The 27,624-nt window shown below is 39.5% G+C and overlaps 2 protein-coding genes across 4 annotated transcripts; one reads left to right on the forward strand and one right to left on the reverse strand.

The window, feature by feature from the left end:
* Positions 1-4,558: 4,558 nt before the first annotated feature.
* On the forward strand, positions 4,559-17,396 carry LOC103366261 (abhydrolase domain containing 2, acylglycerol lipase). Of its 3 annotated transcripts, none has more exons than XM_008293953.1 (11): positions 4,559-4,871; positions 5,135-5,216; positions 5,906-6,139; positions 7,206-7,381; positions 7,744-7,911; positions 8,178-8,361; positions 8,576-8,668; positions 9,482-9,583; positions 9,689-9,758; positions 11,194-11,278; positions 14,753-17,396. In XM_008293953.1, the coding sequence occupies exons 3-11, from the start codon at positions 5,928-5,930 to the stop codon at positions 14,977-14,979; spliced, it is 1,317 nt and encodes a 438-aa protein (XP_008292175.1). In that variant the 5' UTR covers positions 4,559-4,871; positions 5,135-5,216; positions 5,906-5,927; the 3' UTR covers positions 14,980-17,396. The 3 variants fall into 3 exon arrangements, with proteins under 3 accessions (XP_008292175.1, XP_008292160.1, XP_008292167.1); XM_008293938.1 differs by having other exon boundaries at positions 5,172-5,216; XM_008293945.1 differs by having other exon boundaries at positions 5,172-5,216; positions 5,909-6,139.
* A 1,163-nt stretch (positions 17,397-18,559) lies between these two features.
* On the reverse strand, positions 18,560-22,762 carry rlbp1b (retinaldehyde binding protein 1b). Its single transcript, XM_008293965.1, has 7 exons — positions 22,751-22,762; positions 21,272-21,400; positions 20,620-20,824; positions 19,922-20,100; positions 19,621-19,779; positions 19,345-19,455; positions 18,560-18,688 (listed from the first exon to the last, which is right to left on the reverse strand). Exons 1-7 carry the CDS (start codon positions 22,760-22,762, stop codon positions 18,560-18,562), a joined length of 924 nt encoding a protein of 307 aa, XP_008292187.1.
* Between the last annotated feature and the right edge of the window lie 4,862 nt (positions 22,763-27,624).

A 27,624-nucleotide genomic window follows, 5' to 3' on the forward strand; every position in this document is an offset into this window, starting at 1 on the left:
GCGGTGGCTCGAGCTCGTTGTGCGGCTCTGAACTCCCAGGCAGCAGGCGGAGAGACGGAGCACGTGCGCCTAAGCTCTTAGCCAATCACAGCCTGGCATTTAATTGTAACTCCGCCCCCTCCGTCACTCGGTTGTGAAAAAAACAACCTGTCACTGAGGGCAGTAACTTAGCTCGGAAATACAAGAAGCTCGTCTGGTTAATGCGCTGCATTAAGTACAATAACTTGATTAAGATCTGCAGTATTAAACCCCTGAGAGCTAAATAATTGCTCCATCACGTTGGCAATTACAGTGACATATAACCAAAGGCCCAGTGTACTGTTTCCATGGGTTTTACTTCAAGCAGAGTTCACATTCTGGTAATAGCAATGTATAAACTGTCAAAATAAAAACAAAAATATAAACACAACCAGCAAATGGTCTGTGCACAAAAACTGTTAAGCTGGTGTCAAACTCTCAACCACTGAGTTAATCCACACCCTAGACAGGTGTAGCTTTAAATGATAATGATCAGATAACCAGTTCACAGACACCTCTTTGATCAGTGATTATGAAATGCCACCTTAAAATGCAGGGTTTTTTTTTTTTTTTTCAAATGTCAGATGCCACAATGGCATGAGAGAGATGAGGACAAACTGTTGGCCTGCTGGATGCTGGCATGTCAGTTAGCAACGCACTTGAAGTCCCACACCTTCACCATTTGTCATCTAAAAAAACATTTCAGGCAGCATGGTAGAACAGGCAATCTACCACATGATGCTCTGGATAAAAAACACTCTGGTATAAACACTCTGGATAAAAACTAGATAACATTTAATTAAAAATAATCAAATCTTGCATGTAAATAGGGCTATATAGCAAGTTTCAGTTCATGCTTTAGTTGTTTACCTACACCTTTGCTATTTTTGCTCTCTCTCCATGTTTTCACAGGTCATTGAGCAGCAGGCAGCTTTTTCCAGTTAAAAAAATAAACAAGCAAACAAAAAAGCCCTGTTATATATATACAGGCAGCTAAAGAGCAAGAAATGTTTGAGACCCAAAACAGAGTTAAAAGAAAGATCATTTACATTCATCAGGTGGACTCAAAGCAGCTCCAAATGAATTATAAAATATCCTGCTTCCAGTTGGACAAACAAAATAGTTAATGTTAGCCTATGGTATGTGAAGCATCTACACAAAGCCAGTGGACAAATTTAACTAAGTACCTCCCCCACTATGTCTTCCTCTAATAATCGATACACATTTTTCTTGCTAAAGTTCCTGTTTCCTGTCAGACGGCAACTACCTCAGGCCCTCAGAGTCTAAACCATCCAAAAACACAGATTTAGTAACAATTAACAGTATGTATTTTATTACTTGTAAATGATATCCGATTTCTTACCATTATATGAATACAGATTCTATTAAAAATGCCAGAATAATATGGCTGAAATAACAGTGACATGAGTACAATCATTAAACAGCAGTTTGAATCACATGTGACATACATCAAGTTAGTTTTATTCAAAATTTTCCGTACACTGAAACATAGTCCTAAAGAATGTAAAGGGATAAATCTGCCTTCTGTTAAGGCACTGTTTGCATGTGCTTTTTTCTTCTTAACAGGTTAGTTACACCAATTAAGCTTTAGTCCATAATGTCTCTTCTTGATTGAGCCTGGTAGATGCATGGTTTGCCTACTGTTAAGATGCTCTGGGAAAATCCCCATGATAGCACCATGCATGAAATCCTCCTCTGAAATGCAGATTAAGGCCAACATTTTATTGTATAAAGCCAAATGTTCTTCTGTGGGCGTTTCCTGAACTGAGATCCAGCAGTGGGTCAAAGAGGATTTTGTTGTTGTCAGAGGGAGTGGGTGTGAGGCAAGGAATTGTTTCTAATGGGCGTGAGTCTGACAGCAATGTCCAAGAGTGTCAGAACCTTTCAACTCTGAATCTTTCACCTCACTTCTCTTGCATGGATGAATACAATTTATTTGTGGTTTTCCATCCAGCTCCAAATTTGGGAGACAAATACAAACTAAATATAACAACAGTTACATGACTGTAAACTTTGGAGGATACAATAGTTACATAAATGCCTGAAGAGAATCTTTCTGGCTCCTATCTTTACATTACCTTCCCTTCAGCATACAATGGAACGCATTCAACGATAACAGCAGCAATATTCACAGATAAATTCTACACACTTTGATTGTCAGTGTAAAACATACCCTCCTGTAGCCTAGTAACAAGCCAAAGTGATTTAAATGCAGCTTAATGTGATCTCACACTTGGTGACTTGCACAAGACAGCTGTAATGCTGTATGTTTTATCTACTATTTTCATCCTATCTCCATGCTGGGTTCATATCCCTCCTTTCATGTATGTTTAGATAAAATACAGTTTAAAATGTTGTGATGGATCAGACCTAAAGCAGTACTGTGTGAAAGCTATAGCTCTTCCTCTCACATGCAGAGAAAATACTCCTAAGATGACCTTTTCACATCAAAGCTCAATCTCAAGCTATATGGAGCAATACCAAGCTCCTCCTACATTTACACTCATTAGTTTGATGGGCAGTAAGTGAAGCAGGGTGAACATGCTGTACTGTGGGAAGTAAAGAACTCACTGATATGACTTGTACTTGATGAGAAGCATGAAAAAGAAATAAAAGTGCATGTCCCTCTTTTGGAGTTGGAAAAAAATATATTGATTTTTGTCGTTGAAAGTGAATGCAGATGCAAATTGAGAAGGTTTTTAGGTCATTTTTATCAAGGCAAACTAAAGACAAGCTGGAAACCTTAAAATAGCACCTCTTCTGTTAGTGAGTGAGTGACAAAAATGCATGAAAATGCGACAACGCTATTGCAGACATAAAGATCGTCACCATTTTCCTCTACAAAAAAAAGATTGGCAGTAATCTGTGAGACAGTGCCTTATCTTGTACATTAATGAACCCATAAGTACAGATCAGACTGTTTGACATTTAACAGTGGTCAAATGTGGTGAGAATCCACAATGGCAGAATTCTCTGATGGTCTTCAATCAGACAAAGCCTCTTCTCATGACCTTTGCTAAGTCTAAGCCAGCCGATGAGGATAATTATCACAAGATGATGGTTAAATGGAACTCCAATGAGACACCAGTCTGTTTGATCCTAATCCTCAACACGGAGTGAGGCATAATCCTGTAAACTCAAATCTTGAGGACATACAGTACTCTTGAAGAGGAATGTGATCCAAGAAATATGCCATAGAATTCATTAATGTAGAAGTGGTGGGTATCAGTGAAGTTTCACTTCTTTCTCCCACACAGAAACAAGATTAATCGACTCAGCCCACTTGCATTTCTGTCTCCCATCTAGAAACACAAATGAGATTCATACTTATAGGCAGCACCAAAACTAAAGAAGTGAAAATGATTGAAAATTCAAGTGCACACTGTTCATTTTGACATTCATAGTTAGTGCAGCTGTTTCACTCAGAAAGTTCAATAGGATTGGGCCTAGGGGGATCTTTCTAGTTTATCAGGGACTGAGTAAAACATACAGTATAGGTCCACCAATAATTACAGAAAATATAGCTGAATGAATTCTAATTGTGCATTTGTATCTCTGAGCAGCGTTTTTCTTTCAGCTTATAGTATCTCAAAATAAATATTCACTTAAAGTAAATGTTGAGTTTCTGTGGCTTGTGGCTTAACATGGAAAACATTAAAAAAATGTTGGTGGTTTGACATTTGTGGGGTGAACAGCTATGAAACCATGTGATGACTACATGTTCCAGATATGTTGAAATATTTACTTTGAATGTTATATTTTCTCATAAAAAATATAATTATGCCATAAAAGAATTATAATAAACCCACAATCACTACAGAATCATTCTATACACACACAAAAAGCATGATTGGGTCACTATAAAGGCACAGTATGTCCCATGAATGGATGGCGCCCCCCAGTGGTAAAAATGATAAATGCAAGAACCTGACTGATCACTGGAAACTGAAGTGACATAATTATTGCTCTAATTTCACTTCATAAGAATTTAACCTGTTTTTGTTTGTTTGTTTGTTTGGTTTGGTTTTTGGGTTTTTTGGTTTGTTTGTTTTTTTGTCGCCTAACATAAAAAAAAAAAAAGTCTCCATACCTCGGTATATCTGTGTCTATTATAGCTGTTGTGGCACCATACACACTCCTGCCACTTCAGCGCTACATTCACACTTAGCTGCAAGTTAGTTAGGTAGACCTAGCTGAAAGTAGTGCAGCATAATGCAACAGTCTTCCAATAAATCCATCTTCATGAAGATTACAGTGTGTTTTGAGCAGCTTAGTATTTTTAAGTTTATAAGTGATCCTTATTTTCTTAAATATTGTAGGCGTTGAATATTACTGTACTTTCTGTTGAGTCGTCTACGTGGTATTTGTGACCTCAGTGCTCTCCGGTAAGACCTGACCAGTGGCACCAGGCGGATAGTTACAGTAAATTAAGCTGTGGTTTCTGTTAAGGAGGAAGTAAGCTACACCGCTGTTTGTTGTGCTGCCTTAAGGTACCACCGGATAGGTTGGGTTTAAAGGCAGGAAGACAGCGACTATGGCACCGGAAAGTAGCTAATTCCGTGAAATGTAAATTCTAAATTAACCATTACTTATTTGTTGGTGAACGTATAGCTCCGAGGTCACGCAAAGAATCAGCAAAATGTCGTTTTTTGAGGGAGGTTGTATTTAGAATTCAGATTGTAGAAACTCGGAGCTCCGTGACAGCGCTTGAACGCGTCGTGAGTTCGCCGCTGGTCAGTCAGCCTCTGTGCGGTAAACAGACGGTGTTCAGAGACGGAGCTCAACTCCGGGTGGAACCAACCAGAACCCGGTCAGAGTCCAAAACCACCATGGTAAGAAAACAAATGTCCCCTGTACACTTAAAAAAAATGTTAGTTACTTTTCTTGTCTATGTTGTATAACTTCGGACTTCTGCCGCAACAGTTGTACCTGAGTGACTAAACAAAAGGGAACAAGAAACTGACTCACTTGTTGGGGCTAATTTAAGCTAACTGAAGGAGAGCCGACAATTTGTTCTTTTTTGTCCTGTTCTAGTTTTGTCGTTGAAAACTGACACGCTTTTATGTTAATGTAGTCTTTTGTTTGCGTAATGCAGTAAGAAGTTGCCCAAATTGTTCACTGTGTGTTTCCAGCTCTGAGGGAGCATCACTGTATTTTCTTCAAACGCAGACAGCAAGGTGAGTCAACACTGTGGGAGTGAACAAAAGACATCGCTAATACTTTTAGTAAAGTTTCCAGAGGTTGTTTTTCACTGTGAGCTGGACATTAACAGGGTCGGTAATTTGAACCTTCGTATAATTTTCAAGAGCCCATTTTGAGATTCAAACTAGTCTATTTTGGTATTTTTCCTGGGTGAGTTGCTCCGCAAACAGAGTAAGTGCAGCTAAGGAAGGTAGCTCCCCAAATATTTATGTTGGTAACTGAACTCATGCAATTGATTTCGTAATAGCAGTCATGTTCATAAGTGCTTCCCATTCTTAGTTTTGAAGTCAGTGAGCGTTTGCTCCTGACTCATAGCAGCCAAATGACTTTACGATTGAATTTGAAAGCAATGAGTACAGCTCCTTCTCTCCATTGCTTTGTTTCCGTCATAAGTTATAGCACCCTTTCACCTTGTGATAACTTAACAGCCAGAGATAAATACAGTTTTACAGATGATTTTATGTTTTTTTTCTGGCAGAAACACTTCTGTTACAACAAGACTGGTCAATAGCAAATGTTTATGTAATCAAAGGTTCAATGGGCTGACAGATTTCTGTTTTTATTAGTCAATTCTCTGTCTCTAGAAATTAGAGATGTATAAGAATAATTCTGCCTCCTGTAGACTCCTTACTTATGTAGCTTTCCTGACTCTTTGGGCTCACAGCAGGTCTTCTCATATATTTACAATGACCACCCTCGAAGACAGTGATATGCACACCTTTGGCCCAGAGCTGCCGGCCATGTTCGACGGCATGAAGCTGGCAGCAGTGGCCACCGTCCTCTACATCATCGTCCGCTGTCTGAACCTCAAGAGTACTACTGCACCACCAGAGATCTTCTACCAGGACACACCGCTCAGCCACTACCTGTTCAAATCCTGCCCAATGCTGACCAAAGAGTGAGAGTTTTTAATATTATCTAGTCTGAGTTTTAAAGATACGTGACGCAGCTTGGATTGCAATACTGATAACCTGAATTTGATCTTATACCTGTGACTTTCTCAGGTTCCACATATTTACAGTGTAAGCGACAGCCGTTTGTCTTATCATCTGGTTTATAATGAGCCTCAAGAAGATTTTTAACTTACAGCACTAATGGAATGTTTGAGGAGTGATTGTAAATTCAGCTTGAATTGGTTTCTCAGATGTAGAAAATTGCTGAATGTAGTCTTGATCCTGATGATTCAGAAACATGATGTTTTTCTAGGGGAATGTCAGAAGGATCCAGTAAGTATGCATCTAGTCCACCAGTGCTGTCATATTGCAAAAATCACTCTCAGTTTAAGAGTAGCGATATTCTAGGAATTGTTCTTCCTGAGCAAAACCTGGTGCCTATATTACCCACAGTTTAACCAGACATTCGGGTGTGTTATGGTAGCAGCAGTTAAAGTAGCCTCAAGTCACTAGCCTCAAGACCTGCACAGGTCTGGCAAAACACATTCAGATTTATTTCAAACAAGTTTCTACTCTGCAGCGATTTTCTTTTTGATTTGAACATTCTGTTTACAGAGTGGGAGTATCTGTGGACATTTTGTTTATCTACTCTGCAGTATGTTTAATGAAGACAATAAAAAGTTCGTGCTAATGACCAGTTCCTTCTGGTGAAAACATCACTTATTTTTCAACATGGATGAGCGGTACATTTACTTAGACACCTATGCTTTGAATTTAAAGTTATGCCAAATATTTTGGGCTGTAGATCCACTCATTTATGACACATTTACATCTCTATGCAAATTGGGTGCCACTCAGGTGTTATGTAATTTGTTGGCATGAAATCAGCTACAAATAAGCTACACAAATACTTCTGTAGCTCAGAGGTCAATACCATCTGCCGCTGCCTATGGTTAGAGTGATATGTTCATCTGTCTGTGGGCTGATAATCTTTGCTAAGACTCTTCTGAACATCTTCAGGGTAGAGGTTACAGGTCAGTTATATAATATGGAGCTTGTCCTTCTCCTCAGATACATTCCTCCCTTGCTATGGGGGAAGAGCGGACATCTCCAAACGGCCCTGTATGGCAAGATGGGACGTGTCAACACTCCTACACCCTGTGGGGTTCGCAAGTTCCTCCCAATGCAGGACGGGGCCACAGCGACCTTTGACCTCTTCGAAGCTCTTGGAGACCACAGCGCAGGAGGTCAGAGGCGAATACTGTGCTGTCTCTATTAATGCACTAAAGCAGATGACTTTGAACACGCAACAAAAGAACTGTTATTTTACTTAAAAAGCTTACTGATTGTTGTTTTTATTTTCATGTCTTTCCTCCTGAGTTTTATGTGCTTGTTTGGATTATGAGTGTGTCAGCCTCGAAGCAACTCATACTACAGTATTCACAAGCAGGAAGAACTCTAATGAACTCCCTCGAGGGAAGATGCCATGCATTTCAGTAGCCAATTAAATCAGCACACAAACAAACACACGCACATGACATCCACTTTTACGCCCACTCATGACTCCACTTTATATGTTCCCTCTTCTGTGTCTGTGTGTATATGTCAGATGACATTACCATGGTAATCTGCCCTGGGATCGGTAACCATAGTGAGAAGAACTACATTCGGACCTTTGTGGATTACTCCCAGCGGCAGGGTTACCGCTGTGCCGTCCTCAACCACCTGGGAGCCCTGCCTAACATGGAGCTCACCTCGCCGCGCATGTTCACCTACGGTAAAGAGGGAGTATGACATTGTGGTCGAAGACTCAGATATAAGATTATCTGATTTTGTACATTTTTAGAAATGCTTCATTAAATTGATGACATAAGAACCAAGTGTTTTTAAAGAAACATCACGTGGCCAAACAGCACCTTTGGTAGTGTGTCATCATGTGAAGTTTGAAACATTTGGTAAATCTAATCTGAAAAGCGTAATCTCATCATTATCAAGTATATACATCACTGCTCTACATTGCTAAATGTTCCCTTTTAAATTCAGGTTGTACCTGGGAGTTTGCGGCCATGGTGGGCTACATCAAACGGGCTTGTCCCCAGACGCTGCTGGTGGTTGTCGGCCTCAGTCTGGGAGGAAACATTGTCTGTAAGTTCCTGGGTGAAAACCAATCAAATCAGGAACGAGTGCTGTGCTGTGTCAGCGTCTGCCAGGGTTACAGCGCCCTCAGGTTCGTAGACCAAACAAACAAATGAATAGTACTAAAACTGGGATTTTAGTTTCAGCATCATCTCAAAAGCAGTTGGCTTATAAAATATGCAGTATATGTTATCATAGAAATGGACCCCTCTTTCAACCCATATTGTCTTAACTGTTGTTGGATGATTTTCCTTCTTTCCTGTAGTTTTGTGTGTGCGTGCATTTACGTGTTTATGTGTGTTTAGGGCCCAGGAAACATTCCTTCAGTGGGACCAGTGTCGGAGGCTCTACAACTTTGTGTTGGCGGACAACATGAAGAAGATCATCCTGTCACACAGGTAGAGAAAAAACATTTTCTACTGTTAAAGATGAAGAGTTACAAATGTGTAATTCCCTTCAGGTTTATGACACTGCCTTTTATGAAAAACAAGTTGCAGCATTGCTTTATTCTGCTCCAGGTCAGAAAATAACATGCTGAGATCTTGTTTTCTTGAACCTTCTGAACCCCAAAACACACCAGTGGGTTTTATGTTCAAAAAAATGCTAAAATGACATCTGTGATGGACCATTTCATTGGAAAACCTAACCAAATGTACACTTAAAATCATGATAGTTCATCAAAATAACTTCATTCTAGATGCCTCATTTAAATTTACCATAAAATGAAATTGTGTAAAGGTTGTGTAAAAAAACAAACAAAAAAAGTTATTTCTTAACACCTACAGAGACACTGAATGTTTTTATTTTTTCAATTTTTGTAAAATTGAAAGAAGTTGGAAGAAATTCAACTTTGTTTTTTTCTTTTCTTTTTTATGATTTATGACATTATATCTTGACGTGACAGGATTAACAGAAAAAGCCAAGAAATTACTTCGAGCTCAGAAGATCAAGATACATTGACTTGTTTTTTGTGAACTGCTGAAATCGATAGGATCCAACATTATATCAATTGTCTGAGAAACAGGAAATCATTCTTAGATGTAAGAGTAATTATGGGGGAAAAAATGTCCAAATGTCTTAATTCTTATCCACAATTTATTTTTCTGCTACTTTTATGGAAAGTCTGAAAGAATCTGAGGAGTGGAATGGCTTACTGGCCAAACAAAGATTAAGCTTTGTGCCCTGATTTGTCTAAATGTTTTGTTCAACAGAGACAGTCTGTTGGGCATGAACTCCAGCAACATTGGTGATGCAGACTTAAACAGACTGTATGCAGCTACTTCCCTGATGCAGATTGATGACAGCATTATGAGGTAAAGTATTCTTGGAGTATGAATTTGAGTGAACTGAAGCAGGCTGCTCCAAAATCCACAGCTCGTATCTCTGTCACTGACATTACTACATGATTTTTACTGCAGAAAATTCCATGGCCATGACTCGTTGAGAGAGTACTATGAGAAGGAGAGCTGTGTGCACTACATCCATAAAGTGAGTGATAAGTATCTGTCCAACACACTCCTATTTAACAAGAATACCTCCGTTTACTACTGCTGTAGTTATTTTCAATTCAGTACAGATCAGAGACAATAAACTCCAGATTCTGAGACACCCACAGAGAGAACAAATACAGGACCTCTGGGAAACACTGAGTTAGTGACATGTAATGGTGGTATATAAATGCATGGGAGAGACAGAGAGGAGAGAAGAGGATGGAAGCCCAGCGCAACATGAGAATCTCCCAGTAGTCTAAACCTATAGCATGATAGCAAAGGGACAGCTCAAGTGATCCTGAGTAGCCCTAACTATAAGCTTTATCAAAGAGGAATGTTTTAAGCCTTAAAAGTAGAGAGGGTGTCTCCCTCCTGGACCCACAAGTAAACCTGCAGCCTTGGTCGTTATTGGTTTTATATGTGAGAAGCAGGGTTTTAAAGTCTTTTCTGAATTTTACAGGGAGCCAATGAAGACAAGCTAATACAGGATAAATATGATCTCTTTTACTGGTTCTTGTCAGAACTCCGGCTGCAGCATTTCTTATTCACTGGAGGTTTTTAACCAAATTCCCAATAATAAGGAATTACAATAGTCCACCCTAGAAATTACAAATGCATGGACTAGTTTTTCTGCATCGCATTGAAACAATATGTTCCTGATTTTGATGATATTACACAAATGAAAGAAGGCCATCATATAGATATGCTTTATGTGTTGAAGGACATATCCTGGTCAAAAAAAACTCCAAGGTTCTTTATAGTAGAACTGGAGGCCAAGGCAATGTCATCCAGAATAACTATCTGGTTAGATAGGGTGTTTCTGAGGTACTTAGGGCCAAATATAATGACCTCAGTTTTGCCTGAACTTGTTATAAATAAAATTGCAAATCGTCCAGGTCTTTATGTCCTTCAGACATGCCTGGAGTTTGACTAGCTGACTGGTTTCATTTGGCTTCATAGATAAATATACCTGAGTATCATCTGCAAAACAATGTAAAATTATGCAGTGTTTCCTAATAATACTGCCTAAATTGATCATGTACAAAGTAAATAGAATTGGTCCTAACACAGAACCCTGTGGAACTCCATAACTAACTCTGGTATGAGTAGAAGAATTATTATGAACATTAACAAACTAGAACCTGCCTGATAAATATGATTTAAAATAACTATTTATATTTTGATTTTTACTGCTAATACTACTAATAAAATGCGTTCTTACTATTACTACGATATGACCACTGCTATGACTGCTGCTGCTGTTACTACTGCAACGTTTGTTGGTGACACAGTTTGAAGTGCTTGGATCAAACCTGCACAATAAGTTTGTGAATCAGCGCTACTGCTGTTACCACTGTAGCTGCTCTTAACAGTGTTGTAGTGTAAAACTAGGTTTTCTACAGCAGTTTAGAAATAAACTGTCTTGTCTCCAGGTCACTGTACCCCTCCTCCTGGTAAACTCCTCAGATGACCCGCTAGTTCATCAGTCGCTGCTGGCTATTCCACGCACACTTGCAGGTTTGTGGTTCTTGCCAAAATCCATTATTACAATCAGTGGAAGTCCTTTATAACTAATTACCAATATTGAGGATATTACTCATCAGCCCATATATTGCACAGGTGATGATGTAGAGTTTGCAGCTTTGTATAGATATTATCAAATATGTCATGTGCGCTTGCAGAACAGTTGCTAAGAGGATCTAACACGTCATATGGTTTTTGTTTGTCCATATTTTGCATGTTTCCTAGAGAGCGATGACTTAAACAATGAAACAGTGTCCTTTCAGGGGCACTAACTCAGAATAGTGTGGCATGAATTAACCTGTTATCCTTCCTCAGGAGCTGGACACTGGAGACACTGGCTTAAGTGTTGATAAAGTCTTGTCGCAGCTATCTGCTTAACACCACCCAGCCCAGACAGTCTTGTTGAATTTTTCAGGGCCATGTGATCTGCCTGGCCTGCTGGATTATATATATAGAGCAGTGTGTGTGTGCATATACATGTGTGTGTGAATGTGTTTCTGGTCACAGCCTGCTGCCCTGTCTTGCCTCAGTAGTTCATGTGCAATTGCCCTATGTGTGTAAATCGGTGTATGTAATGACATAGATCTTGACAAGTGATATTCTAAACTTCCCCCTACTTCAAGGAAACACCTAGAGTTACACTTTAACTTTCAGTTTTTTCCTTCTTACTCACCGCCAGTCAGCTGTAGTTACTGATTAAAAAGCTTTTCACAAATTGTGAGGGCGACTGAAACTGTTTGATCATTGGCATTTTGATTTTTGTGTGTTTTTTTTTTCAACTGAATTAGACAGTTTTTCAGACAGCTTTCTTGATTGACCGCTTGCCCAAAGGAGACTTATTCCAAACCTAGTGGACAAAAAATGTGTGTCTTAATTCTTGAAAATGAGTTTTTATGGGAATAGATTTTGGAGATCTAGTCAGTATTCTACACAAGACTTGAGGTGGAGACACACCCAAAATGTGTTAGGTTGGAGATAGATTGTAGGTGGTGTAGAGTAGCAAGAACGGAAAGGATGGTGGTGTATTTCTGTGCAGAAACAGAATGTCTTGACTGCTGATCTCACAGTCTATCACTGAGCCATTTAAATGATACCACTACCTTTAAAGCAGGGTAGCTTAATTATCAGGGCACCTTTAATTATGAAACAGCTGGAGATGCTTATCCGGAAAACGAAAGTGGGACAATGAATTTCCAAAGGTTACAAAATTTAAGTACTATAAACATGCAGTCCTGATTAATGAATGAACTTCAACAGCTACACTTAACATGTTTCCTCTGTACAGTCTTTTTTTTTAGCAATCTTGCGTGATGTGGAAATTTGGGGCCACTGTTAGGTGCAATATAGTACCATAATTCAATAATTGCCACTACTGATTTATTCTCGTTGAAGTAAATGACACCAAAATAAATAACCGTGCAAAAAATAGTTATTATATTGCTCAGACAATTGAGAATTAGCACTCAGTTGGAAACTCTGCGGCGCTGCAGGGTGGCGCTGCAGTAGTTAGCACTGTTGCCTCGCAGCAAGAAGGTTGCCGGTTCGCGTCCCAGTAGGGGCACCGGAATCTTTCTGCGTGGAGTTTGCATGTTCTCCCCGTGCAGCGTGGGTTCTCTCCGGGTTCTCCAGCTTCCTCCCACCCAGTCCAAAAACATGTTGAGGTTAATTGGTGATTCTAAATTGTCCGTAGGTGTGAATGTTAGTGTGCTTGGTTGTCTGTCTCTATGTGTAGCCCTGCGATAGACTGGCGACCTGTCCAGGGTGTCCCCTGCCTTCGCCCCAAGTCGATTGGGATAGGTTCCAGCCCCCCCGCGACCCAAGTGAGGATTAAGCGGTGTATAGATAATGGATGGATGGATGGATGGAAACTCTGCACATGTTTTTACTTAATGCTTTGATTTACTTGGTGCACATAGATGTATTTTACTCTAGATGATGTGGTTGAGTCTCTTTGCTCTTCCCAATTCCTCTAATATAGAAGTGTAGGTAGCCAGTTTGTTTTCTAACAAATAGGTTTGTGGAGCCCAATCTAGACCTGCAAGGAGTAAATACTGGACTCAGTTTGTCAGCTAACATGATATACAACACCATGAGGATGCACTGTGTCAGCTGGGTGTGCACATAGGCGGTTGTTTGGTAATTTGATAAGCCTGTACATTGTGTCAGGGTTGTGTTTCCATGAGTGTGTTGTAGTATATTTCTAGATGCAGCTTCAAAGGAGCTGTATGCAGCATTCAGAGCTATCGGATGTCTCCGTAGCATCATCATCATTACAGACCAAAACAAATAGGACACCAGTCACACCTTCCCCCCTCACCTGTGTTTCATTTACAACCAGAGACAACAAAAAGTAATCCAATCACAACTGTTAGCCCACGCTAGCATTACAATACATTGAATGGCCGTAACAAGGTATTGTTAAGTTGTTTAGTGTTATTTTTACTTCACTCGTGTCTCCTCCGCTCCACTCCATCTGCTCTGCTTCAATCTGTGTGTCTGTTTCACAACAAGGCACACATCAGAGGAGACACATGGTGAAACAAACAGACATGACTGGAGTGTTGCACACATAGTGGCACAGAGGAGAGTAGCAAAAGAGCCGTAGAGACTCTCACACCTAACTGAAATACTGAAACTGGTGTACATGTATGTGGTAAATAGCAAAATAAAATATGGTTTTTAGTGTTTAGATTTATAGGGCACCAATTGAAAGCTCTGGACTGGACTTTGTCATTTCCATTGTGGTGTGGGAGGTCACTCACTGTCCGTTTATTCATGTAGATTGGTTAACAGTTTCAAAGGGTGGGACTCACATGGACTAAGAAGCACTAAGATGTGCGTGTGGCCGTAGTGGCTACTAAAATATAGAAGAGAGAAGTTTGGATTACAACACACACTTACAGTGTCACTTCAGTCTCTGCTCAGGACGCCTTTACTCCACTCTGTCTTTACATAGCAGATAGTTGTGTTTTGCTACTTTCATGCTATATATTTGAAATCTGGCATGCTGCAACTTTAAAAAGTCCATCATGAATATTTTCATTAACAGTAGATCAAATGGCAGTGAAAAACATGAAAGGGATCACTTGTAGTAACAAATTCCCAGGTGATTATCATCTGACTCAGTTCCACTCACATCTACAGTTGTTACGGTTTTGGTTTAGTCCTCACTATTCATCAGCAGGCATGTGTTTTCAATGAAAAAGAAAAACAACTCTTAAATCTCACTGTAAAACACCTGACTAACACTACACAGCAGACAGATGACTACAGTGGAGAATATAGCAGCTTAAGAACCACATATTTCCATCAGAGTAATATTAATCAGGTTTTATTTATATTATTTTGGAGCCAGTGTTTCTATTAGGTGCCATGCACTGAGGTAAAATTAGTTGTTTATCTGTCGGCTTACAGATCTAATTGGTGAACTTAAACTTTACCTGCCTTTATTTCTGTCTTCCTCTTTAGAGAAGATGCCCAATGTGATATTTGCCCTGACGCAGCACGGAGGCCACATGGGTTTCTTTGAGGGTGCTGTGCTGTTCCCTCAGCCCCTCACCTGGATGGACAAGGTCATAATTGAATACAGCAACGCCATCTGCCACTGGGAAAAGAAGCGGTCAGTGTGCCAGAAGAGTAGTCGCCAGGACATGAACTCCTGCCTGCAGAGCAAAGGGGGAACACTCAGCGGGTAACACATACATGGTCGCTCAAGACACACAGGCACATGCTCAGTCCACCGGATCTCCTTTACTTCAGCATGAATGGCATTGCAGTTCAGTGATTCTGGCAAATGTAGCTGGATTTGACAGTGCAGGCTGAGTGGAAGTGAGTAAAACAACTTGGAAATGAAAACTTACTGAGTTAATAATATCTGTGCATGTAATGTGACTCCATGCTAAGTTGTTGCTTCCTGTTTTGTTCTCATTTAACTTCTGGCATAACAGTACTTTAAGCCAGTGGTTCTCAAACTGGAGGTCGGGACCCCCGTGGGGGACCCAAGATCATTTCAGGGGGTCGCCAGATCATTGTTAAAAACAAAATAAAATAAAGCCTACATTTATCAAATAAATGTGTATTAGGGCTGTCAGAATTAAAAGTGCATACTTCTTCCCACTCCTTTTTCAGACTTGTTAATATTAGGGTTTGATTATGCAATATTATTATTCTTTTCTGCTCTTTCTTAAATTATTTTTATATTCTTTTTCCCTTTCATTTGTAAGAAATGAATTCAATTCATTCATTCAAAAGAAAATTAACGTGTTAAAGGGATTAATCTGTGGAATTAACTCATTAGTTTTTAAGGCATTAATGCATGGACAACAGGATTATTACTCATGATGTATTAAGAATTCAAATTGGGGGTCAAAAACTTTGTTATCTTGGGGGTCTTGGCTCAAAAAGTTTGAGAACTGCTGCTTTAAGCTATGCTGGTTTTAGGCGACTGCAGCTTTTTTTGTCCGAGCAGCAGGGTATCAGGTTGGCGTACTGCAAAATTTGAGTATGAATATGACCTTTGACCGCTGTCATATTTTTTGGGCACCAATCACTATTGAAAGTTTCGTAGACACTCAATCATACTGATTGAAAAATATGCAGGTATTTATAAGTCAGTCACTTGTTAATTGGCATAATGACCCTTACTTATATTTTGACAATGTTATCTTTTTAAGTTTTAAGTGCCTTAGTATAAATGTGAGTATCAGTTACAGATTTGGGTTTCTGATACTCTGACATGTAACAGTATGGTTTGATTTATGGTTTACGCAAGTTATTTCCTAATGTTATGGTTCAGTATAACATCTATCCTCTTCACTTAACTACCATTTTAATTACCTTAGCATGATGTAAGAAAATGTTACTGCTTATTGCAAAAAAACTCTGGTAAGAACATGAGGCATTATTTTGCTCATTCTGGCACACTCCAGTTTTTCACTTTGCATTTCCATTCTGTGCAGTGGAGCATCAGATGTTTTCTTTTTTAAAAAGAGGTTTTGAATTGTATAAAAAAGACAGAATCATCTATGTTTTATTTAATTGGAATACATGAATGTTACACAAACCAACTTTTAACACTGCACTGCTCAAGGTCAACTTGTACCATTCCATGAACTGTTCCACAGTGCCTTAAAACGTGCAAATGATAATTAGTTACTGCTGTGATGCCTCTTGACATACAATAAAAGGAGTCAGGTGGTTTATTGTACTAAATGCTGCTGTTTACACAAGATATTGCTGCAAAAGATGTCAAGTCTAAAATGCAGGGATATAACAAATGACTGATCACACTGGGTCAAACTGACCCACTTTCGTTTGAAACAAGAGAATACAACTGAAAGATTGTAAAATGAGAAATCCAATTTTGGACTTCTCTTCGAACTCTTCTTGGTCATGATTTGCCCAAAAAGGCCTATGTATTGGCTTTGGTTTGACCACAGTTGAGGTGTCCTATATAACATTAGCTTGAACAGGTACCAACTTGTACATTTTGGGGCTTTGTTTGGTGCTGCTTCTTGCTAGCTATGAGATGCACATAAAACAGTAAATACAGCGTCAGAAGCAGTAAAGCTCTGCGGTGTTTTATGATACTGTGCTTTCCACAAGTAACGTTACTGATAAAGGCCTTAAAATACTACTGACAAAAAAGTGGTGCATTCTATATGCAGAAATTAGTTGTTTTGTTCTGGGCCACTTTAATTCACAAGTTGAAAAGTGTCTGTTGTGCATGTTTGATATTAACCACAGTTTCCTGAGTGTAACATCCTGTCAGACACTGTGAAACTGCCGTGGACTCGACCTCGCCCATGTAGCTTAAAGTCGGCACTGTTTGGATGTCTTAATAATCAACCTTTAAACCATACAACTTCTCTCTCTGCCCTTTAGAAGTAGAATACAACCAGCAGCAGCACCACTACTGCATCTCTATGTGCAATATGTTCTGATTGTTTGTCTGTTTTGCCTACACCTTACTGTGTACTGTTATTTATGATACTGTAACATGCATCAGCATATCGGTGTAACATTTATAATCCAATCATAACGGATTTTGTTCCGGAGCAGTGCACAGCTTTGACTGAATAAATCCTTAATAAATGTTTTCCACAAACATTAATGCATGTTGATTTTTGAACTATTTCTTTTGTTAATTTCTAGATAAACACAAGGACTACAGCTTAGTGTTATATACAGTTTATTGTACATTTATTGACATTCTTATTGGTGCACCAGGTAGCACAGTGGGTAAAACTTCATAATAGTCATTTTGAAGAACAATCTAAAAAAACAAACAAACAAAAAAAACATGACAGACAGGCACTTGTTGGAATATCAGCCTTCAAGAAGACAAAGCTGGGGTCTGCCAGTGTTAAAACAAGCTTTGTGGGTGAAGTCCAGTCCTAACAAAGCACAGTTTATCAGAGGTGAGAGACAGAAAATCTGTTGCTTAAAGCTAGGCAATATTACAACAGTTCAGCATTGTTTCCTCACTGGAATGACATTTAAAAGACTTAAATACATCTCTGTGTTCCGAGAATCATACTAGTGTTTTTGTGTTGTGTGTTCATTCATTACAAATTCTGTATACTTTACAAAAGCACTATTTTCCAAATCATGATTTTTTAGATTAAATACTTTCTGTGGGGCAGCCATAGGCTTATATTTATTTGAGTTTGGCATGAAAATCCACTTGTAAAGAAGCTCTGACAGCTCATGTTTATGAATCAGTGAAAAAAGAACAGCCAGAAAAATAATGTGAATCACTCAAATTTTTAATTTTAGAGCTTTTTTGAATGCGCCAAACAAACCAAAAAAAAAGGAAGGCACTTAAATGTTCACTGTGATGAATTGCTTATTCAAAATAGTTTGAGGACTAAGTTTAATCCATGACTGCTTGTAAGTATTGAACCAGTCTAAAAAGTTTGACTATATGCTTTGAAAAACAAGTATGTGAAGCGTATTTAGTATGTAATTTGTGGTATAAAATATGAAAATCTGCCAGTGTGTCCAGTCCTTTAAAGGTCATCAGTGCTGGAAATGAGGGATTTGAGGTGGAAATATGTCAACTGAATGGCCAATACAGAAAATATACTACTGTAGAGTGACACGATGATTGAAAGTCAGACCGTTTTGTTCCTGTTTGGTTGTTTTACCATGACTTTCATTCATAAGTGTTGTTCCTACAACCACACAGCTACATTGGGCATTAATTCTCCACAGTCTATGGGGTTTGTAATACATAATGGCTCTAAGCCTTGTTGGCAAAGAGATGGAGGCTGTTTAGTCAAACAGCTTGGCTGCTGTGGCCTTGCCATCATATTTGGAACCTTTTCCGTCAAACTCAGAAGGAAGGATGTCAGCGTCAAACTCCTTGTAATAGTTCTCCAGCTCGTCTCCATGGACAAACACCTAGAGCAAGAACAGAAGCGTTTAGATGCATTTGGGCCTTTCTTTGGCACCCAACTATCTACAATGAGTCATGATTTAATTTATTGGCTATTGACAGCACCCTGAGGTGGGGAGTTTATAAACTCACCGATACACAGAGAAATCATCTGAAACTCTTAATGCTATAAAACAGCATAAAATCAGTTTTTATGGACATTTGGGGGTTTACGGGTGTTTGATTTCAAATCATAGTCAGCTCTGCTGATCAGGAAACACAAGCATGAAATCAACATCACCATTTATTCAAAAGCACTGTCAAATAAACAAAAAGACAGCCCATTATTCAATGAATACACTGTTGAGAAGTGAACAACTAAATTATCTTAGAGTCTGTTTTTGCTTCTTTTTCCTAGAATGCTTCATGTCAAACCAGGTCATATCACATGCATTTTTATCAATTTTGTTATCAAAGTCCTTCATTGAAACCAAAATAAGGGAGGTTTTGTCTCTGTTTTGGCTGCTTCCTGTAACATGATTTTATCTCTCAGAGGCTCAGAGGCAGCAGTAGTCCCTGTGTTCCTGTTAAATCTGCCCACAACGTACCTCTAGAAGATCTGACACCAGACTACAGTCACTCTCACTCAAATGTCATGGATCTGGTAAATCACTGAACTCACTCTCTCTAGCAGCTTGCTCTTCATAAGTGGTTTGACCACATTGTAGGTGGTGGTGAAGTACCAGGGCTGGTGGATAAAGTGCACAGCTTTGAAACGGGCAGGGAATGAGTCCTGGTGAGACAGAAAGAGCAGAACGCTTTGGTGAATGCTCAAAATTTAAAAAACAAAAAAAACAATTCCAACGCTTATAACAGGTACTTGACATGTACCATACCAAACTTTTGAACCTCAAGCATTTCCTCTGCAACAGTTCAAGGTTAAGAATCAGTTTCCCACCTGCAGCATGTCCACCATCTTCTTGAGCTCAGTGGGTTTGATTCCTGACGCCTGCTGCATGGTGAAGCCCTTGAAGTTTTCAATGATGCAGAACCCGTTGATCTGAGTCTCCTCGTTCTCCAGCAGTTTCTCCAGGATCACACAGTAAGCGCGCAGGATCTGAATGCGCAAAAACATACTATTATTATCTTCACTGCATTAAACCTTTTTCGTGTGGTTGTCTGAACTTCTGCTAATTCTACATTAGGGATGGGACAAATACAAGAACTCAGCTTCTGATACGATAAGTGTATCACTGTACCTCATCAAAGGTGATCTCTTCGTAGTCCCAATTCTCAATGTTGAAGAGCAGAACCACGCGGCCGTATTTGTCTCTGCTCTGCAGGATGCCGGGGTAACCGGCCTCGATGGTGCTGCGTACAGCCTCCGGGGTCAGATTCTCAAACAGCTCGGGGTAATCCTTTCTGAAACGCACGTAGCCTGAATAGAAGCACAGGAGGATCATTAGAGGACTGGTGGATTTCTGTCTTGGATGCCACTGAAGGTATTAGTGTCTATTCTCTCTGCCCATCACCTCTCAGGCAACACAGTGAAAGATTTAAGACACTTGAAGAGACTTTCAGTGGAGCACTATTGAATTCAAAGGGGGTTCTACAGATCTACAGATGTTGGAAAATGTTTGCTATCACCGCAACTGCTTTCTTTTTCTGGCTACAGATGTATTGAGAGGTGATATCAGAATCAGAATCAGTTTTCATGGCCAAATACATACACAACATACAAGGAATTTTGTTTCAGCTGTTGGTGTGGGAATGAGCAGGAATAATAAAAACAGGAAAATAAAAAATAAAATAAAATAACTATAGAAAGAAAAGAATTAAAATAAATAATAACAATAAATAAAATAAGATAACAGACATATACAATATATCATGCTTTGATAGACAGAGGAGGAAAGTGTTGCTGATATATCTGACTGTGCCACTTTCCACTGCTTACCTTTCATCAGGTCGAAGGCTCTGGGAACGTCGTACTTCCTGGCCCGGATGAAGCGGACCAGCAAACTGTCTGGTTTCTCCCCAAAGGTGTCCTGGACCCCTTTGGCCAGATCATCGCCTGCATCTGCCTTCTCTTTAATCATTCCTCGCAGCTCCTTCACTGCAGACACTCGCTTCTCATCTGTCTCGTTCAGTTCGTCCTTGGCCTGGAGGGGGAGCCAGACCAGACGGTTAGTTCAATTTGGAGGGTATACATTTTATACTGTTTAAGTACACACAGTCAAAAGAGAAAATTAAATGATTATACATAAATGTTTCTTTTTATTGATGTGATCAGTAAAAGACCATGAAGTTATCAGTTCAAATGTATAGACCGAATGAATATAACCTTCTTCTTAGACATTTTGATACCAAACCAAGCTTTGTGTTCTCTTACTAGACAAAGGGGGGAGACTGGCTAGGCTGAAAAAATACTCATTATTTGCACAACCTATTGTTAAGAAAGGGAATTTGACACTTAGTATATATCTATTTCACCATATTTTCTCTATTCAGCCTGTGATACATCATGTATACCTTAATAAACCCTACAGTTCAAACAAGGATCTCACTAATGAGTGGAAAAAATTCAGTGTGCAAACAGGCCTGCATACCTTCTGCTTGGTGTGGTCTGGCACGCTGGCGCAAGGTCCAAACACTGGCCCGTGGTCCTTGACGGTGAGACGTTCCAGCTTGGCCCTGAGAGCCTGCTCCTCCTCCGACACCATACGGTAAGTTCCGCTCTGAGGAGATAGCAGAGAGTAAAACACCCATGGTGTCTGTGAAAAACTGAAACACAAGGTACATTTCTGTAATATTATAAATCAGGAACAAGTACCCTGTGACAAGTATGATTGCAGTCCTGTTCAATGTGATAGAAGTCAGCTATTAGCTACTCGTAGTATTTTATAGTAGGATCCTAATCCTAATATTTGAATTTGTTTGGTAAATATATATAATAAATAATATCGTAGGATCTTAACCTTAATACTTGGTTTAAAACTGGTTTGGTAAATTCATATAATAAATCGTATTGTAGGGTCTTTTGTTTTAAACGTTCTATATATATTATGGTGACTTGTGTGAATTTTTGTGAGCACTAGAGGGTTGATGCTTTAGTAAAATAGCACTAACGCTGTGTAGGTAAATGATAAAAGCAAAGTTTGTCAGCTTTAGGTCAGTGTGGTAAAGTAGAAACAAACACTGGCTTACAGGCCTGTTTGTTATGACCCATATTAATGGTAACCGTGTAACTGAGGCTAGCACACCCCAGTAGAACCTTTTCTCATTTTACCATCACAGGAAAAGTACTGGTATAATTAATGTCATTAATAATGGATGCTTTCCATTTAGGTGTGCCAGTTCCATGACCTTGATATTGTGGATGCTCGCTCGCTGGTAGTGGCTAAGTAGCACATCTCAATGAAACACATCCATTTTTAATGATATCAGATTTACCTTTGCCGTCCAAAGTCAAACTGTGTGTGGTGATAAAAGTTAATTAATAAAGACACAGCAGGAACACCATAAAAGTTTCCCTACAAGCACAGAAATACCTGCATTCATTTTGCCTTCAGAGAAACACTTCAACTGCAGAATGAGTTGGATAAAAGCTAAAGGCCTCGCCATGTCAACATAATTCTCTCACAAGACTTGGCTGTGCAGTGTGAGCTTTAAAACATGTCTAATCAACGTGAGACAGTATGCTTGTCCACTAATGTTGCAGAACTACAATCAATAGGCCTCAGTGTTTGGTTAATCTCCCTCACATGAGGCCAGCAAAGCCTGTGAATACATGGTAAGGACCACTAGTAGACCAGAAGCAGGGATCGGAGATTAGCAGCTAAGGCTACTGTAGTTGTTGACGGAATCCATAACAATGGGCTTTGGTCTTGGGAAATGTTGAGCCGTGGCTGAAATCATATTACACAAAGATGAATGGATGTTTGTCCGGGTGAATGCTATGAGTTAATCAGACCCCTTTCCACCTTCAACCCTCCTGCTAGAGCTCAGTCTGAAAAGATTTGTGTAAAATATCAGCATTGATGACTTCTCCTAGCAAAACATAAATAAGGGAAAGTTAAAGTACTCACGACCACAGCCATGTCTTCTGCTCTTTAGATCAGCGTCGTACTGTATGGAAGAAAACAAGACTTTGTGATCCACATGATTCCCTTTTTAAAAAAAAAAAAAGAAAAAAAGAAAGAAAGGAAAAAGAAAAAAATGAATTGCCACACTGCATTCCACATTAATCTCCCTTCATCCCATCCTCTCTGCTCTCAGAGTACCTTGATTACGCTATATTTAGCACTTACCCATTACTAGGTGATCTATCAGGAGATATGAAGTCTTTTGGTTTCATAATCAACAGGCTCTTTGTGGCTGTTACAACACTGTTACGTTTTGTGGCGATAAACTACACGTAAGTGTTCACAAAGAGAGTATTCATACACAATTAGTACAAGTAAGTGTGTTATCTGTATGTATAAGTAAACACACATAAACACACACACATATAGGTGTATATATAAACTATACAACCACTTGGAACTTAATGAAATCAATTTGAACACAATTTGAAAAATCTTTTTCACAGCTTGTTGCTTTACATCCTGCATGGTATCATCCTGTCCTACACAGAATATCAACCAGCAGTAAGACTCTTTTCTTACAGAAAGCTACTGCAGACCCCTGACATCAGATCAACAGATATCCTCTTTCTAACATGCCTCATGTTACTTAGTAGGCATTTAGACTTTAGGACTGCTGGTTTCAGTGGGAATGCCTTAAACCTTGCCAGTATCAGTCTCATGATGTACATACTAAACAAGTTTGCATTCTTCTTACAACTACATGTAGCTTAAATACCTCAAGACACCAGAGAAATACTTGTAATGAAAAGCAGCTAAATATACATATTTTTTGTACCACTACATAAAACAACTTCAGTGTCCCTTGTCACAAGTAATGCCCAACAACTACAGCACAAGTTCAGGAGCTGCACACCATCAGCAGCATCCTCAGCAGGAGGCTGAGTCCTACCTGAGGCAGATGTGAAGTTGCTGGCGAGGAGTCACAGGGGTCTGTGTGGAGCAGGCTGGACGGGACCTCTGATTTGTAGTGTTGGGATTAGTGTCGTCACAGCAGATTACACCCAACAGATTTGTTTTTCTTTTCAATCAGCATAAAAGTGGCAGTGGGTGTGAAGAAGAGGGGGGGCAGCGATGTGGCGGTTTTGGGCCAATGGTGGAGGTGCTCCGGTGGCGAAAGGCAGACGGAGAACGCATTTTGAATGACGTAATGTGGAGTATACACTTTAGGTAAGAGGTGGTTTAAGGGGGTGGAGGGATTTCAATGCATTCCAAGGAGACTTGAATGAAGTGAAAAGTGGCCATTGTGACTGCGCTGAGTCCTGGTTTGATTTGTGCAACGTGAACATGCTCAGGTGAGAGCAGAGGTGGGGCCTCAAGTGGTGTGGTTCACATGTTCAGAGGCATAATTGTGAATGGGAGGCCAACTTAGTTATGATATTGTCATGATACTAATTAAACCACCAGTAATATTATCAAAAAGGCAACAGACCTTGTTTTCTTGCAGTAAAACCCCAAAAAGTTCATTTTAATTTCAAACAGAATTAAACTCACATTGCTTTTACTGTATTAAGCAAGACTGCCTCATTTCTCAGCAAACTTATGTGTGGAAAAAGTATTTGTCTTTATAGATGACAACATACCAGAATTTGATTATAAGAAAATTATGTGATATATCACATAATTCAATACATTTTATGCAAATCTGTCAAAATATGTTCATGTTTTTGGGAAATGATGCTGTTGCAATGGCGTGAGTCCACATATTTTGCTCTTTTGCTGAGATCAGACTCTGTGTTTAGTGTATATACACAATTTCTGCAACAGGAAATCCCACCACTAACCGAAAGACAATCAGAAGGCAAGAAAAAGTGAAAAAGTAGCATAAAACACAAACATGTACGAAATGTTTCAAACATCACAAGGATCTTAAGGATGGAGGCCGTGAACATCAACAGGGCTCGAAACAAGCTTCACTTTCATGCACAAACATTTAAAAGCCCACAGCCACCACCACCGCAAGGATTTGGATTTAGACTTAGGTGCACTTATATCAGTAAACACGTACCCTAAACTACCCGCAGTTCCCTGTGATCAGATTAGTTCTCACATACACATCATATGTCAGCACTCAGCCCATAATGACACCATGCACGTGGCGGTCACCTTGACAGCTGTATCGTGGAGGACGTGAATATGTTTTGGTGTGGGCTACAGCGAGCTGAGAGAAAAGCTTTATATAATGTGATCAGCCCTTTATCACATCAGACCCAAGCACTCAGTCTGCATGTCTAATCACAGCAGAGTGAGGCTGAGGTGTGCACGAAAATAAATTAACAACAGAGAGCCACTGGACGGTTGCAGTTGTCACTTCAGGGCTGCTGTTGGGTGAATTTGGTGTTTTAGCTTTAATGTAAAGGCTGCAAAAGGGCTACAGTCGTTGTCTTTATTCAGCTTTTTGTAAAACCATGTGATAAACCCACACTTATAGGACGATGCGTGGAGGAAAGATAAAGGTGGTGTTTGTGTTTTTTCTCTCTGTTGCATATGACAGTGAGTCTAAGAGTTTTTCACCTCATAGATCTTTTTAGATGGACTCAAGAACTCACCTCTTTTGTTCAGTTGGGTTCATCTTACCTCCTTGAATTGGATCTTGTGCAACACATAATTATATAAATTCTATTTTTTTTTTTTTAAATCCATTATTTCATACAGTTGAACATTCAATGTTTAGGTCAGTTTGGTCAGAGCTGTTTCTACTTTTGTTTTAGCTATGTATTTAAACATCTTACCATTTGTGTCAGCTTTCAATTGTTCCCTCTGTTCATCTGTACTCTTAAGCCATACATACTTTTAGGCAGCTATTTAAACCATTTAGTCACTCTTTTTATTGTTTTGTACCTACTCTGAATAATTCATCTATTCATTTAGCGCTGTATTTCCACTGCTTATACTTAACTTCCTGTTAAATGTTAGCTTTTCTGCTCAGGTTCACTCAGTCCTTTTATGAAGTATAGTATCTGTTCGCTGGTGTTTCCACATATCCACCAGTGACTGCACATATTTTCCCCTGGGTTGGGAATCATGTGTTACTATTAGTTAATTATTGTATTCAACTGGGACCCTAATGGCAGCGAGCATCTCAACTCATCTCATTTGTCCCCTTTTTCTGGTCATTTTTCCTTCCTAATGTCTTTTAAATTATAATTATGCTTCAGTAAAAAAAAACAGAAGTCAGCGTCTCCAGTGAGGGTGTTAAAGGCAAACTCAGCAAAACAATCAGTTCAAGTCCTGTTGGGGAATACGTTAGAGACAGAGAGCAAAAAAATATAAACATCACCAAGAAGTACACAAGAAAGAGTCAGGCGCACATCTGTGATTGAGTTATGTGTACATTCATGTCTGCTGCAAAGAATGAAATGCTTTAACTTCATCTATTCCAGGGGGAAAAAAACAACAACAAAACAAAACACATTTTAGAGCTAAAAACATGTTGTATATTAATGTATCAGCTAATCTACAGTATTTGAATCAACTTGTGCTTTGGGATACCATGATGAAAAATCTGTAACTATTTTACAACCTAAATGAATCCTAAAATAAGTGCTAAACTATAATCATTACTTGTTTTTATTGTAGTGTTATGAACATAATCACCCTTCAACAAACCCTGTTTAAGACACTGATAAACTGAAGTGACATATTTTTCTGTACACTCTGTCTCCTCCCTAAAGGCATCAGGCTAAAATGGATGTTATCGTTTTCATACTTCCTGTTACAGACTTCTCCCTCCGTGGCAGCACCATCTGCTGTCTTTCCAAACCAACCTGTGACCTCTGCTCTTATTAAGATGTCCTGCCTCACCAGGCAGGTTCCTCCTCATCCAACAGTGTGTGGACTCATTGCACCAGCAGTACGCTTTGTGTGATTCATGCTTGGACGTTGGCCATTTTTCCTCCCTCTGACCCCGGTGTTGCTGAGGTCACTGACACACGTTTTTCTCCTGGTGCAATGACGAAGGAGCAGGCAGGCAACCAGTAATCTGCTAAACTGGGCCTGATCTGCTCAATAAAGCGATTTGGGGAACAAAATTAGATGGATTGGGCAAACAATGCTGCGCTCTGTTCTCTACCTATAGCCTGAGCTGTAGGGCCAAGTTCAGCTTCAGACGTGTGTGTGTGTGTGTGTTCATGGGTTTGAGTAAGAATTAAGACGCTGAGGCACAAGGACAAAGCCTTTTACAGAACCATGCAGTACTGTATAACAAAACACACAGCTCCACCTGCAGCTCGCTGCCCTGCATGTTCAGTTCATGCTGGTATGCACCACAATGCATCATAGACTGGCGGAACACTTTACACACACACAGTTGTGCTGCCTGCCGCTCGCTGCTTCACATGGATTTAGACATTTCACTCACTTGATTTAACAAACGGTGTTACAAACTGAATATGGCACTTTCATGTGGCTTACTATTTCCATTTCCATTTAAACTCTTCTTTTTGCCAAATGAAATGAGCAGACTGGGCCAGTCCAACCTCACTGAAGTGGGTTTTGTAATATATTTGGATATGCTGCCATCAGATAACTTCATATGCTGATTTGGTGTTTGTGACGGACTCTGACTCGCTGGTTTAGATGATCCCCAAAACACTTTGCAACACTACTGGCCTCGTGGTTTTTGTGATAAGGACTTTGTGATACTACAAAACAGAAAATGTGAGTGAAATTTAAAGTTTATTTCTCAATTGGTAATATCTAGAACATTTAATAAATGTCTTCAAAAATATGTTCAGTAAAGCATGTTGGGTGATCCTTAGCCGTGGTTGGATCCCTATTGCCCTATAAGCCTTATTGAAAAATATAACAGCTTTTAA

The sequence above is a fragment of the Stegastes partitus genome, unplaced genomic scaffold, assembly GCF_000690725.1.
Source record: "Stegastes partitus isolate 25-593 unplaced genomic scaffold, Stegastes_partitus-1.0.2 Scaffold21, whole genome shotgun sequence".
In the NCBI taxonomy this organism is placed as follows: Eukaryota; Metazoa; Chordata; class Actinopteri; family Pomacentridae; genus Stegastes; species Stegastes partitus.

Coding starts and splice junctions, on each gene's coding strand:
- LOC103366261 (XM_008293953.1), top strand. CDS start 5,928: ATGACCACCCTCGAAGACAGTGATATGCACACCTTTGGCCCAGAGCTG. Junction 7,912..8,177: donor GCCGCGCATGTTCACCTACG/GTAAAGAGGGAG, acceptor TTTTAAATTCAG/GTTGTACCTGGGAGTTTGCG. Junction 8,362..8,575: donor CAGGGTTACAGCGCCCTCAG/GTTCGTAGACCA, acceptor ATGTGTGTTTAG/GGCCCAGGAAACATTCCTTC.
- rlbp1b (XM_008293965.1), bottom strand. Junction 20,825..21,271: donor CAGACCACACCAAGCAGAAG/GTATGCAGGCCT, acceptor CTCCCCCTCCAG/GCCAAGGACGAACTGAACGA. Junction 19,456..19,620: donor AGATGGTGGACATGCTGCAG/GTGGGAAACTGA, acceptor CTGTCTCACCAG/GACTCATTCCCTGCCCGTTT.